Below are 23,416 nucleotides of genomic sequence, written 5' to 3'. Positions count from 1 at the left end.
GGGTGCAGAGGAGTGAGGGCTCTGGCTGGGGGTGTGGGCTCTGGGGTGGGGTGGGGCTAGCGATGAGGAGCTTGGGGTGCAGGCAGGCTGCCCCGGGGCTGGGGCCAGAGACGAGAACTCCACAGTTCCCCCCCGGTCACCGTCACTGCATGTGCTCCTAGGGGCTGGGCCCCTCTCAGGTCCAGGAAGCCCCCTTGCCTCCCCTTTTGGATGTCCATATTTAAAGGATAATCCTGCTTCCCACGTTCAGGGCAGACTGCTAAGAAAATCCTCTTGTAATGGTTCTGAGGACTTTAGCGCAAAGAAGAATGGGAAAAATCTGTGCTTACCTGAAAATTTTCCTTACTATAAGTAATAAGATCCACAGATCCAGCTCACTTTGGAGATAAACAGTCATCCAGAATAGAGATGGAAATTGACATTCAAGGAGTAGCAGTTACCATGCCTTGCAGTAGAGGAAGCTGTTTTCTTCCCCACCCCTTCAAAGTATAGTTAACAAAATCTGTAATTTAGGAACATAAATATGAGTGATCTTGGCTGTGGAAGTTCTCAACTGGAGGGAATTTCAGAGAGCGGGGCATTCCCCTGCTGCCAGTACCTGACAGGTCTTATTCTGCCCCCAGCTGCAAATATGTTTAAGTGCCAATTGTAATGGATCTGAGGACCTTATTACTCCAAATGAAATTTTCAGGCAAGCACAGATACATTTTTTCTATTCCCTTCTGTTTGTGTGAGGTCTTTCAGACTTTTTTCCCTTTTTTAAAAAAAGTAGCTGATATCTGATGGAAAACTTTTTTGGGAGGGGGGAAAAGTATTAGAAATAATTCAGACTGTGTCAGAAATTTGGAAGGGTTCATTCTTTTTCTTCTCTTAAATAGATTTGCATAAAAAGCCTGGGGTGAATTTTTGGGACCATTTAAGTGAGTGGGAGATTTCACCACAAGATCTTTTTTCCTAAGATTATCATCTCACATCGCTTATTCACCATCTGAAGAACAGTTGGTGTGATTCAAACTCAGCGTTTTGCGAATAAATTGAACTGATGTGGCAAAGAATGTGAAGAGAAGACATTTTTCAGTTGCTTATATACCAGCACTAAGAGTCTGAGTAACAAGTACGGGAATTAAAAAATTATCATTAAGAAATTTGATGTAATTGACATTACTGAAACCTGCTGGGATAACTTGCGTGATTAGAACGTTAAAAGAGGAAGTTACTCACCTTATGTAGTAACGAGGGTTCTTCGAGATGTGTGTCACTTTGGGTGCTCCACTTCAGGTGTCGGTGTGTCCTTGCACTGCAGTTCGGAGATTTTCGGTAGCAGTGCTCGATTGGGGTCACTTGTTATAATGTGGGTAGGAAGGATAGAGTGGGTAAAACGAGATTGTGAGAGCTTGGTACTCTACATTAAAGACACCGTTACCTGTTTTAGAGACATTAATAACTCAGAACCATAGGATTTTGAATGCATGGGGATCAGTGTTCTAACTAATAAAACCCAGTAGGGGATACTGGTGTGGATCTGCTACAGACTACCGAATCAAACTGGAGGACAAGATGAGTTACTCCTTCAGAATTTGTCTCTAATGTGTGGAAAGAAAAATTTGTGGTGGTATGTGGGACTTCAGTTTTGGAGGTATGCTTGAGGTCTCATACAGTTAGTAGTAAAACATAATTAGAGTTTCTAAAAAGTATACATTTTCTAACGCAAACATATTGCACCAACATGAGGTAACTCTAGTTTGGACCTCATTATGACAGATAAAGATGAATCCATCACTGGACTGTAAATTCATGGTTGCCTAGGGCCAGTGATCATGACCTGGTTTATATTCAGTGTGGCCAAACAAAGGACCATTCCAACCAAGTTCACTGGTATTAATTATATTCCATCCTTAAATTTTCTTTTTTTATTAATTGAATCCCCATATCAGCTTTGCCATTATTTTACATTAAGTGTAAAATCAGTACTAGGCCCAATGTTTCATCAATGATCTGGAAGTCAGTGTAAAATCACTGCTGATAAAATAAATAAAGATTGGTGGAATGATAATGATGAGGATAGAACAGTCATACAGAACAACATGGATCACTTGGTAAACTGGACCCATTCAAATAAAATGTGTTTATACAGCCATGCAAAGTTATTCATTAGGAACAAGGAATGTAGTCCTTACCTAGAGAGAATGGTGGACTGGATCCTGGAAAGCAGTGACTCTGGAAAGAAATTGGGTGTCATAGCAACTGAACATGGGATCCCAGTGCAATGCCGTGGCATATACCTGTGTATATGGCATTGATGAGACCAATATTGGAATACTGCATCCAGTTCTGGTATCAACATTTTTTAAAAGATGTTCAAAAAGTTGAGATGGTGCAGAAAAAAACCCACAAAAATGTTCAAGGGCTGGGAAAAATGCCTGGTAGTGGGAGACTTAAAGAGCTCAGTCTGTTTAGCTTATCAAAATGAAGATCGAGTGGTGGCTTGATTACTCTTTTGTAAAAATACTCTTTTGGGCAGAAAATACCAGATATTAATGGGTTCTTCAGTCTAGAGGAGAAAAGTATAATAAAAACCAGTGGTTGGAAGCTGAAGTGAAATTCACGTTAGAAATTAGTCCCAATTTTTAACAAACTGCCAAGGGAAGAGGTGGATTTTCCATGTCTCCATGTCCTCAAATCAAGACTGAATACCTTTCTGGAAGATATGCTCTAGCCAAGCACAATTTATTCGGCTCTATATAGAGATAGCTGGGTGAAATTTAATGACCTGTTTTACGGAAGGTCAGACTAGATGATCTAATGGTCCCTTCTGGCCTTAAACTCTATGAAGTTATACCTGCATGAGCCTTGCAGAGCATTCTTTCTCGTGGTGTCCAATAAATACTGAAGAACAGAATGCACTCCCTGAAAGCAAACTTCTTCCACAGGCTAGGTACTGTATTTTTAATAAGAATTGAGTAGGACCTTCAGCTTTCTCTAGGACACCCAGGATTAGGCTTTGCCTCAGTTTATAGTAGTTGCAGATGTGAGATTGAAAAGGAGACCAATGACCAAGCAAGTTAGACAATCCTGGAATGCACAGTTCAGTATTACAATGTTGAAGTGACCTTTATATGTATCTTACGCACACTTTAATTCTGAGCCTAAATGCTTATTTCTAACCACAGAGAAGGGAAAAACTGTAGCAAAATCAATCCCATTAAAATTTACATATCACTTTCCATCTTTCCACTTGATTGCTGCTGAACAGTCCAGTTTTGCCTTCGCTGACCTCCCTTGCTCTTTCACTGAACTCACCAGGTACAGCAGTAGAGATTAAAATTGTCCTTTACTTTGTGTTCAGGACTCAGCCATGAGAAATTAAAACTTGCAATGAAAGGCTGTTGGAGATGCTAGTAGTAGTTGGAAAAGAGATTGTTAGAGAAGTTATTAAAGTCCTGAAAAAATTTAGATTGTCTCTTAATATAGGCTGTAGTGAGCAGCTATGGGGGTTTCAGATCCACTGAACAGTACAATTGAGAGAAATGTTCAGCAAAGCAGCTCCTGGTGTTTGAAGAACTTAATTGCTAGGCTGACTGTTGTGTGCCAGTGAGGCATATCTACTACACATTGCCAGTTCCTCCTTGTAGGCAGTGAACTTACTATGCTTTGTGGAGGTGGTTTCTCATTCTTACAGATTTGTTTGTTTAGACAGGCAGAAATGGCAGTGGCAAGGTGCATTAGAAATGAGCGAAGCATGAAGAAATTGGAATCTTCTTTCAAAAGAGAACATGCCAAAACATATTTTAAAACAATTAGGATATTTCATTAGCTATCTTCATAATTGGAAGTTGTGTTCAAAACAAGTGTTTGTCGGCAGATTGACCAGAAAACAGGAATTTGGTCAGTGCTAGTGCTGCCTTGGCTGGTAACATCTACTGCTACATGAAATGTTCTCTTTGAAGCTTTTCTTTTGAGTTGCAGTTCTTGTTTATCCTTATGCCAACCTCCTCCAGCAGAAGCTAGAGGAAAAAATAAGGTTCCAATCCATAAACAGAAACCAAAAATAAATGGTGCATCTAGATTTTTTTTTCCAGCTTAAACAATAGCTCTATATTCAAGTATCAGAGGGGTAGCCGTGTTAGTCTGAATCTGTAAAAAGCAACAGAGGGTCCTGTGGCACCTTTAACACTAACAGAAGTATTGGGAGCATAAGCTTTCGTGGGTAAGAACCTCACTTCTTCAGATGCAAGTAATGGAAATCTCCAGAGGCAGGTATAAATCAGTATGGAGATAACGAGGTTAGTTCAATCAGGGAGGGTGAGGTGCTCTGCTAGCAGTTGAGGTGTGAACACCAAGGGAGGAGAAACTGCTTCTGTAGTTGGATAGCCATTCACAGTCTTTGTTTAATCCTGATCTGATGGTGTCAAATTTGCAAATGAACTGGAGCTCAGCAGTTTCTCTTTGGAGTCTGGTCCTGAAGTTTTTTTGCTGTAATATGGCTACCTTTACATCTGCTATTGTGTGGCCAGGGAGGTTGAAGTGTTCTCCTACAGGTTTTTGAATATTGCCATTCCTGATATCTGACTTGTGTCCATTTATCCTCTTGCGTAGTGACTGTCCAGTTTGGCCAATGTACATAGCAGAGGGGCATTGCTGGCATATGATGGCATATATAACATTGGTGGACATGCAGGTGAATGAGCCGGTGATGTTGTAGCTGATCTGGTTAGGTCCTGTGATGGTGTTGCTGGTGTAGATATGTGGGCAGAGTTGGCATCGAGGTTTGTTGCATGGGTTGGTTCCTGAGTTAGAGTTGTTATGGTGCGGTGCGTGGTTGCTGGTGAGAATATGCTTAAGGTTAATAGCTCTATATTGTTACTTATGAATTTTTGAGTCTGAAGAATTCCATTGAATAATTGCTGCTGATTCTGCTGGAGCAGTCACTTTTTGTAACTTGGAAAGGCTCCAGTACACACTTGAAAAAATGTCAGATGTTGGGATATCAAGGCCAGCTTCCAACCTACATACTTCTGAATTTGAGTACTTACTGCATTGTCCTATTTTAATTCTTACTATTTTTTTACCTGGCTCTCTTTTTCCTCCTCTTCCTGCTTTCTCATAGGAGTCTTCTCATTCTCTCATCCAATTTTTTAATTTTTTCAAGACTAACTGAAAAAAAGCCATGTTTTTGACAGCTTGGTTTATCCGATTTTGAAATACATAGTATGGTAACACTGAAAATTGCTTGATGCTTTATCAACAATTCTTTAAATCTAAAAGTAGCCTTCCAAAGCCCATGAAACAGTTATATAGTATTACTGTATGTTACCTGCGCCAGAGTCAGTAAGCCAATAGTCAGTAACTAACTTTGTGTTGAAACTGCATGATCTTTGTCCCTTTCTCTCTGTATTCTACCTAGCATCATCTTGGTGAAAAGGCTACGCTTTTTAAATACAGAATAACTCTATGTACATGTTTTAAAACTCATGATCATTCTAGTTAGGAAGGGGAAAGATGTACTAGCTTTCTCCTGTAAAAGCAGACACATGTACATCCATGGATGAATTTGGCCAATTCCATTGCTTTCAACGAATGGGACGAATTTTATTTTATCCTAGAGAACACTTGGGACTAGCTAAATATATAAGTAATATAACAAATATTATAAGCAAAAGTGTGGTTTGATTTTTGGCATATCAATTTTGTTCATTTCTCTTGTGGAAGACGACTTTTTGTTTTTATTGCAAAGTAATATGTTGCATTAACACATTACCAACTGATTTCAGGCCCAAGAGGATGCTGAGAAACTTCGTTCAGTCGTGATGCCTATGGAGAAAGAGATCGCAGTTTTAAAGGAAAAACTAACAGAAGCTGAAGAAAAGATAAAAGAACAGGAGGCTTCAAAGGTGAGGTGAAATTCTAACTATTTTAATCTATATCTGCAGAGAGAATGTGCATCTTGCATTATGGCAGTTTATTGATACAAACAATTGATTGCAAACTTTGCATCAGATACACAAATAAAGATGTAATGTGAAGTGGGAAATGAACAATTTAAGTGTCTGCCCTTGTCTTGCAAATAAAACTATACTATTTATCTAGACTATACATATTAAGCTGTGTTTCTATTTTGAGGATCTGGTAACGTGTAAAAATTATTCATGCTTAAAGCTGAGCTCATGTAGTTTAGATGATCAGAAATATCAGTAATAAAGCTCCATATAGGTAGATATAGTCTGTCCTCTCAAGCAATTAGGTGTCACTACATTATAGGCCATTTAAAGCCACAAAGGAAGTTTTGTAATCGGCAGTGTTTTTAATCTTCTAGAACTGGGGCTTCCCCTCCAGAGGTTGCTAGATTCGCTTTCTTAGAATTTTGTTACATCTTACATTGATCTCTTAGCAGCAACTTCTAGCATTTTTTCTATAAAGCTTTACTTATCCAAAATTTTTGCTCCATCCATTAGGCTAGAAGACATGTTTAACCTAATTTTCTAAAAAAAAATCAGCCAAAGGGAATAAAGAAATGAGCACTATATTGCCACAGATTAGCTGCATTTTGTCTACTGTTTATGGGGAGGGGAAGGTGGCAATTGAAGCATCTGTTTTTCCATCTTAGAAATCAAATATACTGAAATTCCCAAAAGATCCAGAGTATTCAGGAGCTACAAGAAAGGTAAGTAAAGTATTAGCCTGCCTTGCAAACTTACAGTATACATCCATTTAAAAGGCTAATGGATGTCCCTCACATACAGAACAATATACATCTTTTTTTTTTTTTTTTTTTCTTGAAGAGGGGGAAAAAGCACACCAGTCTGACTGGCAGACCATACTCATCAGTGATTTTGTGTTTCTCTTCCTCATCTTCCTCGCGGATTCTTTCCAGTTTACAGGCTTCTCATCCAGAAGATGATTTTTGTTTTTTGAATAGCCCAGATTTTGTCTGGGAATAAGATTCTGCTTTTTCCCTTAGTGCCTCACTCTTGATTTGCATTGTTAGACTGAAGTCAGGGAAAACGTGAACCCATTCCTCTCTCTCTTATAAATTCTTGTTTTCCAAAGTAGTCAGGACTTTCTTCATAAAGATTATGATAGTAGCATCTGGAATTATTCTTTTCATCCTGTTCTTTTACAAGTATTCAGTAGCTTCTGTCTAAACATAATTGATCATCTACATTATTCAGGATGAGCAATTTTGGTAGCAACTTCATCAATGTTACAGGAATCGGTCTCTCTCCTAGTGGGATACCCACAAAATAGGTACACGAGCCTGAATTTTGTAAAACTTGTAACTGTTTTTTGTTTTTTGTTTTATGATGGGCTTCATTTTGTAAAGTATTTCCCACCAAAAGAGGTGATAGTTGACACCATTAATGCTGACTTAGATCTTTAATGCTGTTGTTCAGCTCCAACATTTTGTCCATCTAAAGTTCTCGTATTGGATGTTTCAGTCATCCTTCTTGCACCATCAGGAAGGATTGCAGTTTGTCTTGCATAGCAAGTAAGTCCTTGCCAGACATACTTCTCTGACTCTTTGATCCCTTGCCTCCACTTACCTGCCTCACAAATATGTTGAAGTTTTAGTTTTAATTTCATCAATTTCTATTGTTCATAAGGTGCAAAGTATTATTTAGGCGCTAGGTTGGCCTGAGCCTTGCCAGATGGTATATAACAAGTGATCGTTTGGTTTTGGTTTTTTGGCCTGTTGAAGTCCCTCAAATCTATCTGGGAGCTCACACAACTGTTTTCCCAAATTTGTATGCTTTTCAGGCAGGAGTCAATCAGTGAGAGCAGTCTCTGTCTCCTGCTTTTCCACCCCTCCCCATGTCAATCTTCCAGGAGTTCTATTTCCCACCCCACAGAATGAGTAACCCTTACCAAAGTCAGTGGGAGTTATTTGCATCCTATTGTGCGAAAATGTGGCCCCAACATTTATGGTATGTTGCAGCAGGAAGGTGATCTTGGAACTGTACTTCTGGGCATCTGTCATGACTTCCATGTCATGTCATGGTGTTACATCTAAAGTTGTGGACGATCGGGGTAAGCTCCTGGGAACCCCTCCAGAGTTGTCTGGTAGTTTTGATTTCATGTTGTTGTGTTAGGATGCTATAGTTTTCATAAGAAATCAAAGACTTATGACTGCTTAGTTCATTGTCTGCCATTCTTAGGTACTTCTTACATATGGTCCCACCCTTGGTATCTGCTTGCCTCACAAATCCTGATGAATTTAAACTACAGTTGTAATAATTTATTATTTTAATGGTGTATATGTCATGGTACTAAGCAAACTGTATACCAGACCCGGAACCTTGCTTAACACTGTTTAATATTAAACACTGACTGGGTTATATTAACACCTTTGACCCATATATTCCACCTATATTAATACAACACGTTTTGTGAGTTAGGGAAGTACAAATTTTTCCCTATTTTGTAGGGTGGGCGGGGGGATATGGAGGCACAGACTAAGTGACCACAAGACCCTTCTCGTATGCCACAGCAGAGAACATAAGAACGACCATACTGAGTCAGACAAAGGTCCATCTAACCCAGTATCCTGTATTCCAACAGTGGCCAATGCCAGGTGCCCCAGAGGGAATGAACAGAACAGGTAATCATCAAGTGATCCATCCCCTGTCGCCCATTCCCAGCTTCTGGCAAACAGAGGCTAGGGGCATCATCCCTGCCCATCCTGGCTAATAGCCATTGATGGACCTATCCTCCATGAATTTATCAAGTTCTTTTTTGAACCCTGTTATAGTCTTGGCCTTCACAACATCCTCTGGCAAGGAGTTCCACAGGTTGACTGTGTGTTGTGTGAAAAAATACTTCCTTTTGTTTGTTTTAAATCTCCTGCCTATTAATTTTATTTGGTGACCCTACTTATTGTGTTATGAAGAGTAAATAACACTTCCTTATTTATACTTTCTCCACACCAGTTTTGATTTTATAGACGTCTATCCTATCCTCCCTTAGTCATCTCTTTTCCAAGCTGAAAAGTCCCAGTCTTATTAATCGCTCCTCATATGCAAGACGTTCCATACCCCTAATAATTTTTGTTGCCCTTTTCTGAACCTTTTCCAATTCCAATACATCTTTTTTGAGTTGGGACGACCACATCTGCACGCAGTATTCAAGATGTGGGTGGTACCATGGATTTATATAGAGGCAATATGATAGTTTCTGTCTTATTATCTATCCCTTTCTTAATGATTCCCAACATTCTGTTCGCTTTTATGACTGCTGCTGCACATTGAGTGGATGTTTTCAGAAAACTATCCACAATGACTCCAAGATCTTTCTAGAGTGGTAACAGCTAATTTACACCCCATCATTTTATACGTATAGTTGGGATTATGTTTTCCAATGTGCATTACTTTGCATTTATCAACAATGAATTTCATCTGTCATTTTGTTGCCCAGTCACCCAGTTTTGTGAGATCCTTTTGTAGTTTTCGCAGTCTTCTTGGGACTTAACTATCTTGAGTAGTTTTGTATCATCGCAAATTTTGCCATTCACTATTTACCCCTTTTTCCAGATCATTTATGAATATGTTGAATAGGACTGGGCCCCCAGTATAGACTCCTGGGGGACACCACTATTTACTGCTTTCCATTTATTCCTACCCTTTGTTTCCTATCTTTTAACCAGTTACCAATCCAAGAGAGGACCTTCCCTCTTATCCCATGACAGCTTACTTTGCTTAAGAGCCTTTGGTGAGGGACCTTGTCAAAGGCTTTCTGAAAATCTAAGTACACTCTATCCACTGAATCCCCCTTGTCCACATGCTTGTTGACCCCCTCAAAGAATTCTAGTAGATTGGTGAGACATGATTTCCCTTTACAAAAACCATGTTGACTCTTCCCCAACAAATTATGTTCATCTATCTACGTGTCTGACAATTTTATTCTTTACTAGAGACTCTTGTAGCCATTATTATTTTTATTTCAAAATACGTTCGGAGAACTTGTCCCCTTTTGAATGTCAGCTGTACTGCTGCAGCTATGGTCAGTGCGTGGCTTTGGGACCAGATGTAAACGGCAAGATCATGAAAGGTGGCCGCCAGCTGTCCTTTCTGTGTAACGGCAGGATGTAGCCATTGTACTCGATTTCTATTGTCTATATGTAGCAAAGAAGTACAAGCTTTATAATATGGCTGCATATATTTCTTATTATAGCATTTATATATACTTATATGCACATGTAGCCTTCCGGCTCTTGGCACGCTACCAATATGCCCTTAGCATTATGAATGTAAATGCAGCATAAGATGCTCCAGATCAGTAATATGTTCCTACTCCTGGCTGCCAAAACAGTGTTACTGGAAAGCATTTAAACTGTTAATGATCTGCTTGCTTTTGCTATTTAAAGATAAATTAACTGTCTGGGGATGTCAAAATACAAGGACTCAATACATGATTTTAGTAGGGATACTCTGGAGTCACTGGAGTCAGCATGTAAATACTCAAAGTTGCCATCATGGTTCAGTGCTACCTGCCAAATCTCTAACTATATACTTATGTACTCTGAACATAAATGAGGAACTAGTTTACATAATGATCTAAATATGTATTGTCCTTGCACAATAGATCGTCAGTTATTTGTTATTCCTATAAATAAAGTTGAGCTCATCACCTACACATAATCACAACAGTCAATACAGTAATATATAACAAAAATGAAATCTCTATCATTGTAACCCTAAATTGTTATGTCCCCTCCCTCCCCCCGCTTCACTTACCTTCCTCAGGTTAAAGAACTGAACCATTACCTGGAAGCTGAGAAGTCATGTAGGACAGATTTAGAGATGTATGTGGCTGTTCTGAATACTCAGAAATCAGTCTTGCAAGAAGATGCTGAGAAATTACGGAAAGAACTTCATGAAGGTAACTACATAACAGCAGTCAGTCTGACTTTTTGCCTACGCTAAAGATTTGGAAGACAATGTAGACACAGCTTTTTCTCTTGGTTTCTTATCTTGGCTTACTGACCAAATATTTTAAACACTAAGGCACTTGAAGTTTCTACCCAACAAATGATTCTAGTACTGTTCCATATATTTGCAGTGGGTGATCCACTTATTTTCACCAAAGAACTTGTCAAACTTGTACTAGGCTCGGATGGTATCACAGCCTTTGCTCTCATTGTTATCCTGATTTTTCTGGTATCCCTGGGTAGAATTATTAGTAACAGTAATATGTGTTTCTAGTAACACAGTATGCCAAGGATTGTTGAAACACACAAAAGGGCATGATCCCAACTCTAATCCGCATACACTCTTATGTCAGAGTTTTATGAATAATGGGAAAGGAGGATGTATGCCTACGTGCACATTTGTGCTCATGTGCAACTGCAAATACCATGTAATACCACTAAAAAGGAGTATGAAGAGGCAAATTTTCCTTTGAAATAAATGAACTCCTGAGACAACAGATTGCATTCGTAATTTGGCTTATGATAAATTCCTATCGTTCTTCAGCTTCTGGGCATTGGAATAAAAAGAATATTATTGTTAGTAACTCATGCCTCTAACCCTATCAACTCTTGGGACTTGAGAAAGCCTAATATGTTTCAATTATTAAACTCAGATTAATTTATTTTCTGCATAGAGTCCTAACAGTTACTTTAATTCCTAAGACTGTCTGGAGAAAAGTAAAATGGTCAACCATTACAATCCAATTAAGAATAACACTTTTTGCTTCCTGAATAGTCTGCCATCTGTTAGACCAAGAGCGACAGCAGCATAACCAATTGAAACATACCTGGCAGAGGGCCAATGACCAGTTCTTGGAGTCTCAGCGTTTGTTGATGAGGGACATGCAACGTATGGAAATCGTTCTGACCTCTGAACAGCTCCGACAAGTTGAAGAACTAAAAAAGAAGGATCAGGTTTCTTGTGTCTTCACTTTATTTATAGTGTGACATTGTTGAGTTAATACGATATAATAGTTATTAAATGTACAATCTGTGGACAGGAGAACACATGATTTTGGCTCTTACATTTTACAAAGTATAGCCTAAATTATTAGTTACACCTTCTAAGAAATTATTAAAAGGTTCTGTCTAAGTTTCTGAAAAACTGATAGATAAATACTGGCATACCAGTATACGGGTATAGTTGTGTGGCAGTGCTGCCAAGTTCATTACATGGAAATGTAAGAGTGGCTAGAGATTAAGCTTGGAAGTCACCTCCAGTATCCAAGGCCTGGGTCAAGGAAATTGGAATGGCAAGTTTTGACTGCCTTGTATTTTTTCTAAACAGTGATTGGTCCCTGAATAAATTAAAAGGACTTGGTTGCAAGTGCTTCTAGAAAGAAAGGTTAAATTGTGTGCTTCAAGATGTGTGCTTCAAGATCACAATTTAAAAAAAATAAACATTCCTTGATGTTTGTCATCTTGTATGGTTTCTTTGCATTTTTCAATGTGCCTAAGGCAGTTAATTTCATCTAGTTTTGTTCTGATTTCCATGCTTTTGTTAATGGAGTTGGGACCATTCAGTGTGTACAGGCATGTTGCTAGCAAGTTCCATAGGATAACCAGCTTAAGCAGTTTTGGGTTTTTACCTGTTTCATCGTACTTGACATAAGAAGGGAAGTAAATAAGCAATTCCTTTTGGAACAAAGCTCACTGTGGATCCATGAATCAGCCACCAGTAGTGAGAGAGGTATATGGTGCCACATTGAGCTAAAGTAGAAGCTTTCTCTTGTAAAAGTGATATTTGTTTTTCTCCCATCAGTATCCTTCCCAGTTACCTTCCCTCTGCAGTTTGATTTATTAGGGGGAGTTCATGTGATGACCACCAAGTTCAAATTCCAGTGGAATAAGCCAGAAATGAATCCTGTTTAAATGCTTTTTTGTTTACAACTTGCTTCTAGGAAGACGATGAACAGCAGCGACTTAGCAAAGGGAAGAAACAGAAACAACAAGATCCAGATGATGAAACAAAAGTAGTATGCTCTCTAACCCATGAAGAATCCCTTACGCAGTTCCTTAATGAAGAGGTAAAACAAATGAGTAGTTCAAAACAACTTTTTACAGTATGCGTTTCCCAAGGTGTTCAGTAAGCACCCTTGATAAGTATGTATTTGTTTATCCGCTGCTGGCTATAATTCCTACTAAATGGTGACTATTTTTGAATAGCATTTGTTTGAATAAATACTGAACTACGACTCTTCCAATGGATAAGCTTTTTAGAATTATAACTTTTTGTATTTTCAGTATAACAGAACTGTATTATATTATTAAAATTAGAAAGTGTGCATCAGAACCTGTACTTTTGACCACCCTCTGTCTAAGCCTTCTGCATTAAAAACCAGCAAAATTATGACATATGAGATTTTCCTCTCTTGGTCATGCTAACTGGTACCTGGTGAATTTCATGCTAATTTTGTATCAATCCAATTAGTCTTTGGCCATAAACTAATAATTGAGACAGATCTTCAGCTGGTGTAAAATGTCATGGCTCCATTAACTTCAGTTGAGCTACAACAGTTTTCCCAAGTTGAGGATCTGTTCCCATGTTTTTAGCAGCCAAAGGGAAGCTGCTCTATCCAATCCAGAAGCTAGGACTCTGCACTGAAGTTTCATTGCGTCTTCTTGAGCTGGGTATCCCAGTATTAAGTAGCCCCTGTTAGAACTGCCAAAGAAGAGAGATACCATTGACAACAATCCGTTTGGTTTTTTTTTGGTGTATACTGTGTAAATTATACTATTACTGTGCATTTTGTGAAGAGTGAAATAATATTTGAAATTGCCTCAATTGTTCATTTGTGAAAAGCAAGTAAAATTGAATACACAACTTGAAATTTAGAAACAATATAAAACTTGGCTAGTTGAAATGCATTTTTTCTTTGTGTTCCTTTAGTCTCTCTCATGATTCCCTGACCATTCAGTTTTTGGATGTGCAGCTTAGTAGGGATACATTTTTGTTTAAAAAAAGCCTTTGTTCCATGCTGTAAAAGCTTATATGTAAGCCCTGAAAAATAGATTTGGGACTTTGCATGGCCTTGCACATGCTTTGAGAGAACATAGGCCTGAGAATTTTGAGAGAGAGAGAGAGAGTTTAATATACCTTTACAGTGTTTAACAATCTGCTGATTTGATAACCATATACAAAATGTAAAATATACATCCCAAACTAGTCTAAAATGCAGACAGACGTTCCAGACCTTTCTGCCATGCAAAACACCCGGGGCTGTCATAATGAAGTCACAGTCATCTTTCTTTTTTAAATTGTCAGTAGTATTGGATAATTTGCACTTTTTCCATCACAGAAGTATTGCTATTCACCAGCAGTTCAGTAGCCCTTTTTGCTGTTAAAAAACTTGTTTTTAAAATAATTAAAAATAAACATTATATATAAATGTACTTTAAAGAATTGACTTTAAACTACAAAATTATCAAATTCACTTTGCCTTAAACCAAATTGTTATGAATAAACACTGCAGTGCACACATGGTTTGGGATCATTACTGTTCTCAGATTACTTGCAAGGCCTAGATTTGATGTGATGAGTTAAAGATAAAAAAATTTAAATTTGAATTTCCTTGTCTTGGTCGGTCTAAAATTGAATGCAGGTCCTTAATCTACTTTCCCCCTTGTGTGCTGGCTTGAATGCATTTCTCTATTGGATGCTACAAGGCGTGGGTTCTAGAAGACTGTTTAGTAAGAGAAAGAGTCAGTGGTTTTTTTCAGTTTCTTCAAATGGTGTAATGATGCCTTGGAATTGATTGAGAAATCAACTATAACCTAATCATTGAGACTTAGCTTTATCCCACATCTTCCAATAAGAGTGCTAGCTTTCACAGTCTTTGTTTTATACACTGTACAGCAGGCCATTAGCATTTGTGTGCCCCAATTAAAGAATCTGGGAACCAGTGAAAAGAACATTCAGTCTATGAACACTTTATTTTAATTTAATTCCCTGGGACACAATATTTGCTACTGCTTTTTTTTTTTTTTTAAACAGCTGCATTTATTTAGCATTAGCAGTCATGCCTGCTGGAATATCTTAAATATTTTATGCTCTGAGTAGAGAGTATGGCTTGCTTGGATATATACAGAAGGTAATGACTCCTACAAATCAGTCATGTCATTCACACAATTTGATATACTTCAGCTGTTAGCTCTCTTCTATAGAACGTTTAATAGGCTTTACAAGTCATGGATCATTTGCTTGTGTGCACAAACTGTAGCATCAGCCTAGTTACCTTCTCTGTATCTTTTTAAAATGACATGTAACCTACACAGAATTCCACCTCTTGGTTACAGTGTAAACTCTTTAGGCATGCTTTTTAGGCAGATCATCCTCCATCCATTTTAAGCATGTGTTGTGTTGCATTTCCTACAAAATGTAACGTAAAAAAGGAAGCTGCTATTTTTCAGGAAGTCTTAGACAAGCTTTAAATAATGTATCAATACATGCAAAAAAGCCAGCATTTGATTTTTTTTTTTTTTTAAATGTGTGAAATGTAAATTCTATCGAAGGTTTTCTCTATTGCAAGGGTCCTTGCAGAAAAAAACCTAAACAATGTTATTAGTCAGATTAAAGTGTTTTAGCTTTACTCTCTTGGATGATTATTCAAAATGGAATTTTAAAAAAACATTTAAAAAGAAAGATATTCTTCAACATCGATCAGTAAAAAAAACTGTCTGTTAGAAGTTCTCCAAAAACTTGCATATAGGGATGCAGTTTACTGTCAAACAGACTTTTCTCTTGATCAGAATTTGAGCCTTATCCAGAAGTGTTTTATAGAGATTCTTTGTTTTAAAAATACATACCATTGTTGCATTACAACTTTAAGAATACTACTGATTAATTTTGTGTTTAAAAATGTGGTGATAAAATGCTTTCCTCTAATAGTTGTAATAACATTACGGCAATTTACATCCTGACCACTCCTGCCTAGTTTTATGTTAACAGCATGAGCAGAATACTTCAAGCCTAACACATGGACTTGAGTCTCTACAACATAATTCATGCTATGGCATATTTTGTTCCATAATAGTAGTGCCTACCATGCCCGTTTTATTTAAGAAGCTGTTTAGTTTCCATCAATAACTTCATTTCAGATTTGCATTAGAGCTAAAGCTTGCATGTTACAAATTCTGTTCAGATACAGATTTTTTTAATCAGAATTTGAATTAAATGACAGTGGTTAGTTCTACTTATTTACACAGTGCCTTCTATTCAGTTCTTCAAAATAGGAAAGAATAAGAGTCACTCCATGGACGGTTCTGAAAAATTACTGCTCTGTATCTGCACACATGTACCTTTGCCTTAAGGGTTACTGAATAAAAACCCAATTTAGATAGGTACAATTTATACTGAACCCTGAATACTACCAAAAGTCAGCCTTTTACAGACTGTTAGAAGGAACAAGTTCCTCCATTTAGACAGCCCACTTGGCAACCCTAGAAAGAGCTATTTCTGGAATGGACACCAAGAACACCTAGAAGAATTTAGACTGAATGATGAAAAAAATAGTAAGACTCTGATTTTTCTATGCTATTTGCTTTACATCTCTAAATTAAAAGCAGAAATCATCAAAATGTTGGAAAATATTTTTGAAAACAGCATTGTAATTCTAGGTTTTGTGATTAAGAGAATACATACACAGACTCCCAACTCTAAGGAGTAGATCAGAGAATAAAGCTAACATGGCTTGTAGAGATGTTAGAATCCTCAGTGCATGCACACATTTAATTCCACCCTTATTCAATTTTCCAGTTTACTTTATGCATGCATATATTTATATACGTTGCAGTAGTTTAAGAAGAGAAGCATGTTCTTTAATTAAGATCTCACAAAAATATGGAGCAAGGAGGACAAAGGGATATTTTGTACAAGCAAAGGGGAAAAAACCATACACCTGTTGTTATACAGTTGACTTCAGTTCATAATCATTTCACAATAATTGTTTTAAATGTTAGTGATGTTGATATCAAGCCCAGTTTTGCTCTAGAAAAGGAGATGTTTGTGCTAGCTGGCAGTGGAATTTTGCTTTCACTAATAAGCAGAATTTTGTAAATAATATGGTACTATGTTGTGTAGCTTGGTTTTCACTGCTAAGTGAGCTGGCAGGGAGGTGCACTTCCTAGGGAAGTGGAGCTCTGTTAGCAGAACAATGTTGGGAAAACTCTGTAGCTACGTATACCATTTGGTTCTGAATCTTTACTCTTCACTCTTAATTTCAGCTGTCACAAATGTTCTCACCAAAGCTAATTTAAATCAGTAGCTATCATGTCGGATGTTTGGCGCCCAGTATTCGATTTGTTTTGCTGTTACTTCCAGTGCAAAGACAGGAATTTGGCTTACCTTCTCTTTTTTTTCAATTTCAGATACATTTAAATAGCGCTCATGGATCAGTCCATTCATTAGACACAGACTTGTTATTATCTTCTGGTGAGTCTTTCAATAAATCAGACAATGATCTGTTTAAAGATGGACTTCGGAGAGCACAGTCTACAGACAGCCTGGGGACATCGGGATCTTTACAGTCCAAAACTTTAGGATACAACCACAAAGCAAAATCTGCTGGGAATCTGGATGAATCTGATTTTGGACCACTAGTTGGAGCAGATTCAGTGTCTGAGAACTTTGATACTGCCTCCCTTGGGTCTCTGCAAATGCCAAGTGGATTCATGTTAACCAAAGATCAGGAAAAAGCAATCACAGCAATGACACCAGAGCAAGAGGAGACTGCTTCCCTTCTCTCCAGCGTTACACAGGTTGTAGAGAGTGCTTATGTGTCTCCTAGTGGTTACCGCTTAGTTAGTGAGACAGAATGGAATCTGCTTCAGAAGGAGGTAAGTAGTCTCTTTTGTCTTCCCTTCTCAGTATAGCTTCTGTGTTCAGTGCTTCTGAATTGCTCTGGAGCAGTAGTATTTAATCCAGCAGCTACAAAGGAACTGGAGAAGGAAATTGACTAGCTTCATGTGATCCTGGTTAGTTTCCATTTGAAGATAGTCCTGTGCATCAAGCGTGCTTGATGTAGATGGAGACTCCCCTGAGTAGGAACAGTCAGAGTCAACTTTCTTTTTCATGAAACCCTGAAGTGTATTACACTAGGAAGGGCTGCAGAGGGGATCTGATTTAGGAATCTGACTGTTGCTTCAAAGGTGGTTTTGACCTTGCAGTAAGGGAAAAGATGTAGAGAAAATATGAGTAATGAAAAGGAGAGAAGAAAATATAAAGCACCTGTGAGATGTGGGAGTGGGGAGAGCCAAATGTGGTGCAGGACAGGATGAAGAAGTCTAACAGGAAACAGTGGTGGGCCTAACACTGATCCACTTATCCACCAAGGGTTATGCAGGAAACAAAGTTTAGAGGTGAGTGACCAAAATGGTTGTAGCCAGTTAAGCTACAATATAATCAACTTCAGACATTTTTCAGGGACTTGCCCCTGTAAGGAACAGATTTCCCTGGACCCCATGCAGCAGATTGAAATTGACACATTACAGTTCTAGTTAGTTTCATTGTGAGCTGACCAAGGCAAGTGCCACTTTGGGGAGTTCTATCTGTCAGTTCCTTTAATAACTGTATATGGTGACAAATTCAAAGCCCAGGCTCGTTCTCCTGTCAAGGAATGCAGTTGTGCTCAGCAGCTATGCCCACCAGCTCCACATAGACTAAAATGTAAAGGGGGGGGGGCTAAGAAGAAACTCTAAAATGGAGGAAATGGGAGAGAATAAAGTGGAAGAAAGGAAGGTAAAAATGCAAGTACAAAAAGGGGAGAAGAAAAGGCAAGACCGAAGCAAACACAGGAGGAAGGATTGCCAGGAGTGAAGAGATGAATGCTAAAAGGAGGATGGGAAGAAAGAAACAGGGCAGATGCAGTAGTGATTGTTACACTAGTGATCCTAGTATCGCCCTGTGAGAATTACTGGGACACTAGAAATCAGAAGGGCTATTCATAACATGCTTAAGAGAACCTCTCTACACCAACAATAAAGCAATTATCCTTTCCTTGTGGTGTAGAGGGAGACCCTACATTATAATGATTTCATGGATGAATCCAGTCCTCTATAGCCTTCTGAACATAGTCTTGCTCCCTTGGCATTTGGATGACATTTTACTCCAGCCCTTTCTTGGAATTCTGAGAGAAATACTGTTTCCACTTAATTCTGGAGGCAGGAATATAATCTACAGTTCAGGCAGCTATGAATACAGCTCTGGGTGGGCGGTGAGGAGAGTGAGAAATACATATGAGATTCCAATTCACAGCACTGACTTGTAGCTACTGCTTTGATAAAACACTAGTCTGAATCCCTAATAAAACCATTAAAATGTAAAAATGGCAACATAGGATACTGAACTAGATGGACCTCTATCTGACATTGAGCAGTAACAGGTGCAGTAGAGGAAGGTGACAGAAACCCCCCTAATTAAAGCTGGCTGGATGTCATAGCAAAAAGCGGGGAAAGTTATTGGAGGGGGGGGGGGGGGAATCACAAATTTACAAGAAAAATGCCAAAAGTGTTGTATTCTTTTGGGGAAAATATGTATTTTGCAATTTTTTTTAAGCCATTCAGAAAATAGGACATTCTCCATACTTCACCTTGCTGGACATATATAGAGCCAAGCCTGTTAAAAAACATGAAGGAGCCTTGACTGATAGTGTTTTGCTGAGAGTTACAACGACCACATGTGGAATCTTGGCCCCACTGAAGTCAATGGCAAAGCTCCCATGAACTTCTTCAGTGTCAGGATGTTGTCTTGCTATGAAAGCGCCCTAAAAATCATGGGGTCAGATCCTCACCTGGCGTAAATTGGTGTAGCTCCATCAAGGGTGCTATGGTAATTTACACCAGCTGGGAATCTTGCCTGTATTTATTTTTTATGAAAAACTTGGAATTATGATATCTGTTCATAGGGGAAGTTTCTTCCTGACCACACGCTTATGCCCAGAAGGATAAGTGTTTATACTTCTTACAATTTTTGTAAAATAAAAAAAAATTGATATTATTCTTATCCATGTAAAAATTTAATTTTTTTAAATCCTGCTAAGCTTTTGGCCTCAGTGCTACTTGGTGGAAGTGTGTCTCACAGGTTAACTATGCAAGTGTTTTTTTTAGTTGTCTCTTGTTTTTATTGACTACCCCTGATGTTATGTAAGAGTAAATCAGTGTTCCTATTTCATTCTCTACCGTTCTTTATCTTTTATATCTCTTTCACATCCCCTCTTATTGGTCTCGTTTCTAAGCTTAACAGTCCCTGTCTTTGTGATCTCCATGTCGAAGTCTTTCCATCTCTAACAATTTAGATCACTTGTCTTTGGGTCCTTTCTGTTTATATTGCTCTTTAGGCATAAAATAATTTAATCCTGCTGCTACATGACTTCTGCTTCTGTCTCTTCCAGAAATTTTCCACACCCATAGCTCTTATCTGCAGCAACATTGTATGATTGCACAACATGAGTGAGTCTATATATCACTCAGACATTCCTTTTAAAGTCTTTATGGCAAGTAATATCTTTGTGTCCTCCAGGTGCAGAATGCAGGAAACAAGCTGGGAAGACGCTGTGATATGTGTTCGAATTATGAGAAGCAGTTACAGGGAATCCAGATTCAGGAGGCCGAGACAAGAGATCAGGTAAGGGTTTTTTCCCCGGGCTGTGCAGAGGTATTGCAGCTGTAGAAACGGCCAAGAATGTAGCTATTAACTATCTGCCATTTTATCTTATTTACTTTATTTTCAGGGATTTTAGTTAAGCTACTTCGAATTCTGGGAAGCTCATGCCAATTTAGTGCTGTAATCCAATTTGCTGCAATTTGTGTATGAAATCATGCATGCTTGCATATGCATACTACTTAGATATTTGCCAAGTAGTATGCCACATTACTTAGTACTACGCTATCATGCAATGAAAGACCCTGTGTTCTACCAAAAAGTAAAAATGCATTATGCAGTCATCCTGAATGAAATATCCTTGTAATGATTTTTTGGGCTGAACTGAATAATTCCTTAAGTGCTTTTCACTTTATAAATTCTATTGTATTTACTGACACCATGAGAATTGCTGCAGCAAAGGCAAAAGTAGATTATATGTAATTTTTGTGCCAACAGCATAAAATAATTCTAAAGCATCTATAATGAGTCCCCCCTGCCTGTGCACTGAAGAATTTTTAAGACTTCAACCCTTCCCTCTGACTTCTTCCGGGTCTGAATGACACCCTTTAATGATTCTGAAGACTGAATCTTTTTCTTATCCTGAGTAGTAGAATATAGCTATATAATGGAATATAGCTTTCTATATTCCATTATGGATCTAATCAATAAGGCATGCTGTTTCGCAGAAAAACAGCAAAGGAACTCTTGTGACTCTCAATTCTAAATTCAGAATGTTTTTACATTACATTTATGTTTTGGGGAAACAGATTTGCCCTTTAAAGAAAGGTTGCTTCCAATCTTTTGGTCTAACCATGTAGGTGAAAAAGCTGCAGGTGATGCTGAGGCAGGCTAATGACCAGCTGGAAAAAACAATGAAAGATAAACAAGAGCTGGAAGATTACATGAAGCAAAGCAGTGAAGACTCCGCTACTCAGGTAAAAAAAAAAAAAAAAAAAAAGCTTCACTGTAGCAAAGAAGTGGATTCTTCAAAAGGAATGTTTTTGTATTCCAGTTCTTAATTTTCAAATAGTCGTCTTAATTGTGAGGATCTGTGCAGACTCCCTACTCTAGGAGCTACTCAAATGAAAATGTCCAGGATTGCTTTTACTACAGAGTACTGATACCTTGTCAGGATGATCTTATACAAGCATCTGGCATATATCTGTATCTCCTCTGTTGTCCATATTAGATTTAATGTTACTTCTGTGAGTTCACTTAGTTATTGCTGCCTTCTTTCCGTCACCCCCCTTGTTCTTGAAGCATTTTGTTAGTCCTTCTAAAGCCATGTTAATTCAACATTCAGGTTATATTTCACAAACTGGGTGCCAAAAAGTCAGCTGTCACTTTAAGTTTACTTGCAAAATGAACTTGTTTTGTTATCAGATTTTGGACCATAAAATATAGATTTCTTCTTTCAGCAAAGGCTTTTTAATACATCAATAAGATGCATCTGTTACAAGCTTATCAAATATTCTATTCAAGAGGGGGCTTGAGAGCCATTCCACTAGGGATGTGGCTGCTTCTTTGACGTAAGCTGTGTGTGTGTGTATGTATATATAATATACTTTTTTTCCAGATACCTAGAATTCCCTTTGTACCTTTAATAAGTAGTACTTTCTAGACTCTGGAGCACCGTGGGGTGCAGGTGACCTAGCATTGGTCGCTTGCAAAAATTTATTTTAGATGAGATCTTTGACCCAATGAGTAGCATTTAAGCCTCTTAAGAGTAGGGAGTCATTGTAGAAGATCCAAAAAATAAGAATGTAAGGTTCTGTGCACCTAGCCTTTTCTAAATCTCTTTTGTGGATATACACTTCCAGCTAGATTCACAGAGAAACTTAGGCGTGGTGACACTGGGCGTTGCCACATCTAACTTATAGGCGCCTAGAAAGTCAGTGTGATTCACAAAGCCTGAGTTCAGCACCTGAGCTCCCTACATAATGAATGGGGGGAGATGGACACCTCAGAATGGGATTCACAAAAGCCAGCCTGCTAGATAGCTCCTCACCTAAGCTAGCCAATGGGAGATGCCAAGCCAAGGGATGTCTGCTAAGCCCCACCCCTCTCTTGGAGATAAGCACCTAAGTTCAAGGTAGAGGGGGGTGCCTCCCTCTGTTTGGGATTCTCAGCTGCAAACCCTCTCTTAGCATTAGGTGCCTATGCCGTTTTTGCACAGAGGAGTACCCATGTGAGTACCCTAACCACCAGGCTAAAAGCTATGAGGGAGATTTTTTCCACCTCTTGGAAATTTAGTGTAAGCTTATCTGTGGGGCTTGATCCAGTAGGCAAGCTCTTAGCGTGCTTACTCTATCGGGCCCCACAAGTGAGTTGGGCAGAGGAACACCTATCGTCCCCTAGTTTGTGCATCGCACTGGGCTTTGGTGTCCAGACGGCTCAGAGACAGAAACATAGGCGCTGAGGAACTTTTACTGCAAAAATGGAGGTGCTCAGTGAGTTTAAGCACCTACAAGGCTCAGAGGCAGTTGAGCAAGAGTTTTGTGAATCCCAGTGGGGCCTGAGTCTGGGTTTTAGGAGCATAAGTCCTTTTGTGACTCTAGCCCATCATACCATTTAACCTTATCAGCACTTGACAGGTAGCTAATGCAGTTGAGAAGGAGACACCCATTTAATGCTTATCTGTTTGGGCAGGGAATGACTATAGTTGATCAGAATACACACCTGTCTCTTCTGATTCTTACCATGAGAACCTGAATTGGGAAGTTTTCAGTCTGAAACTCCCATTCATTATTTTTGCTCTATTTGTACAGCCCCTAGCACAATCGGGACTTGGTCTCTGATGGATTCTTAGGTGCTATCAC

At 38.6% G+C, this 23,416-nt stretch overlaps 1 protein-coding gene across 1 annotated transcript in view; it reads left to right on the top strand.

The window, feature by feature from the left end:
• Window positions 1-23,416, top strand: part of RABEP1 (rabaptin, RAB GTPase binding effector protein 1) — a 75,426-nt gene that overhangs the window by 35,055 nt on the left and 16,955 nt on the right. The window contains exons 5-12 of the mRNA XM_065418153.1: window positions 5,772-5,891; window positions 6,605-6,661; window positions 10,737-10,872; window positions 11,697-11,875; window positions 12,862-12,987; window positions 17,327-17,794; window positions 20,475-20,579; window positions 21,416-21,532. Coding sequence (XP_065274225.1) covers window positions 5,772-5,891; window positions 6,605-6,661; window positions 10,737-10,872; window positions 11,697-11,875; window positions 12,862-12,987; window positions 17,327-17,794; window positions 20,475-20,579; window positions 21,416-21,532 — 1,308 coding nt within the window. The remainder of the gene's footprint in view (window positions 1-5,771; window positions 5,892-6,604; window positions 6,662-10,736; window positions 10,873-11,696; window positions 11,876-12,861; window positions 12,988-17,326; window positions 17,795-20,474; window positions 20,580-21,415; window positions 21,533-23,416) is intronic.

This window comes from Emys orbicularis, chromosome 17 (assembly GCF_028017835.1).
Source record: "Emys orbicularis isolate rEmyOrb1 chromosome 17, rEmyOrb1.hap1, whole genome shotgun sequence".
Lineage (NCBI taxonomy): Eukaryota > Metazoa > Chordata > Testudines > Emydidae > Emys > Emys orbicularis.
This window is presented reverse-complemented; position numbering and strand designations above follow the sequence as displayed.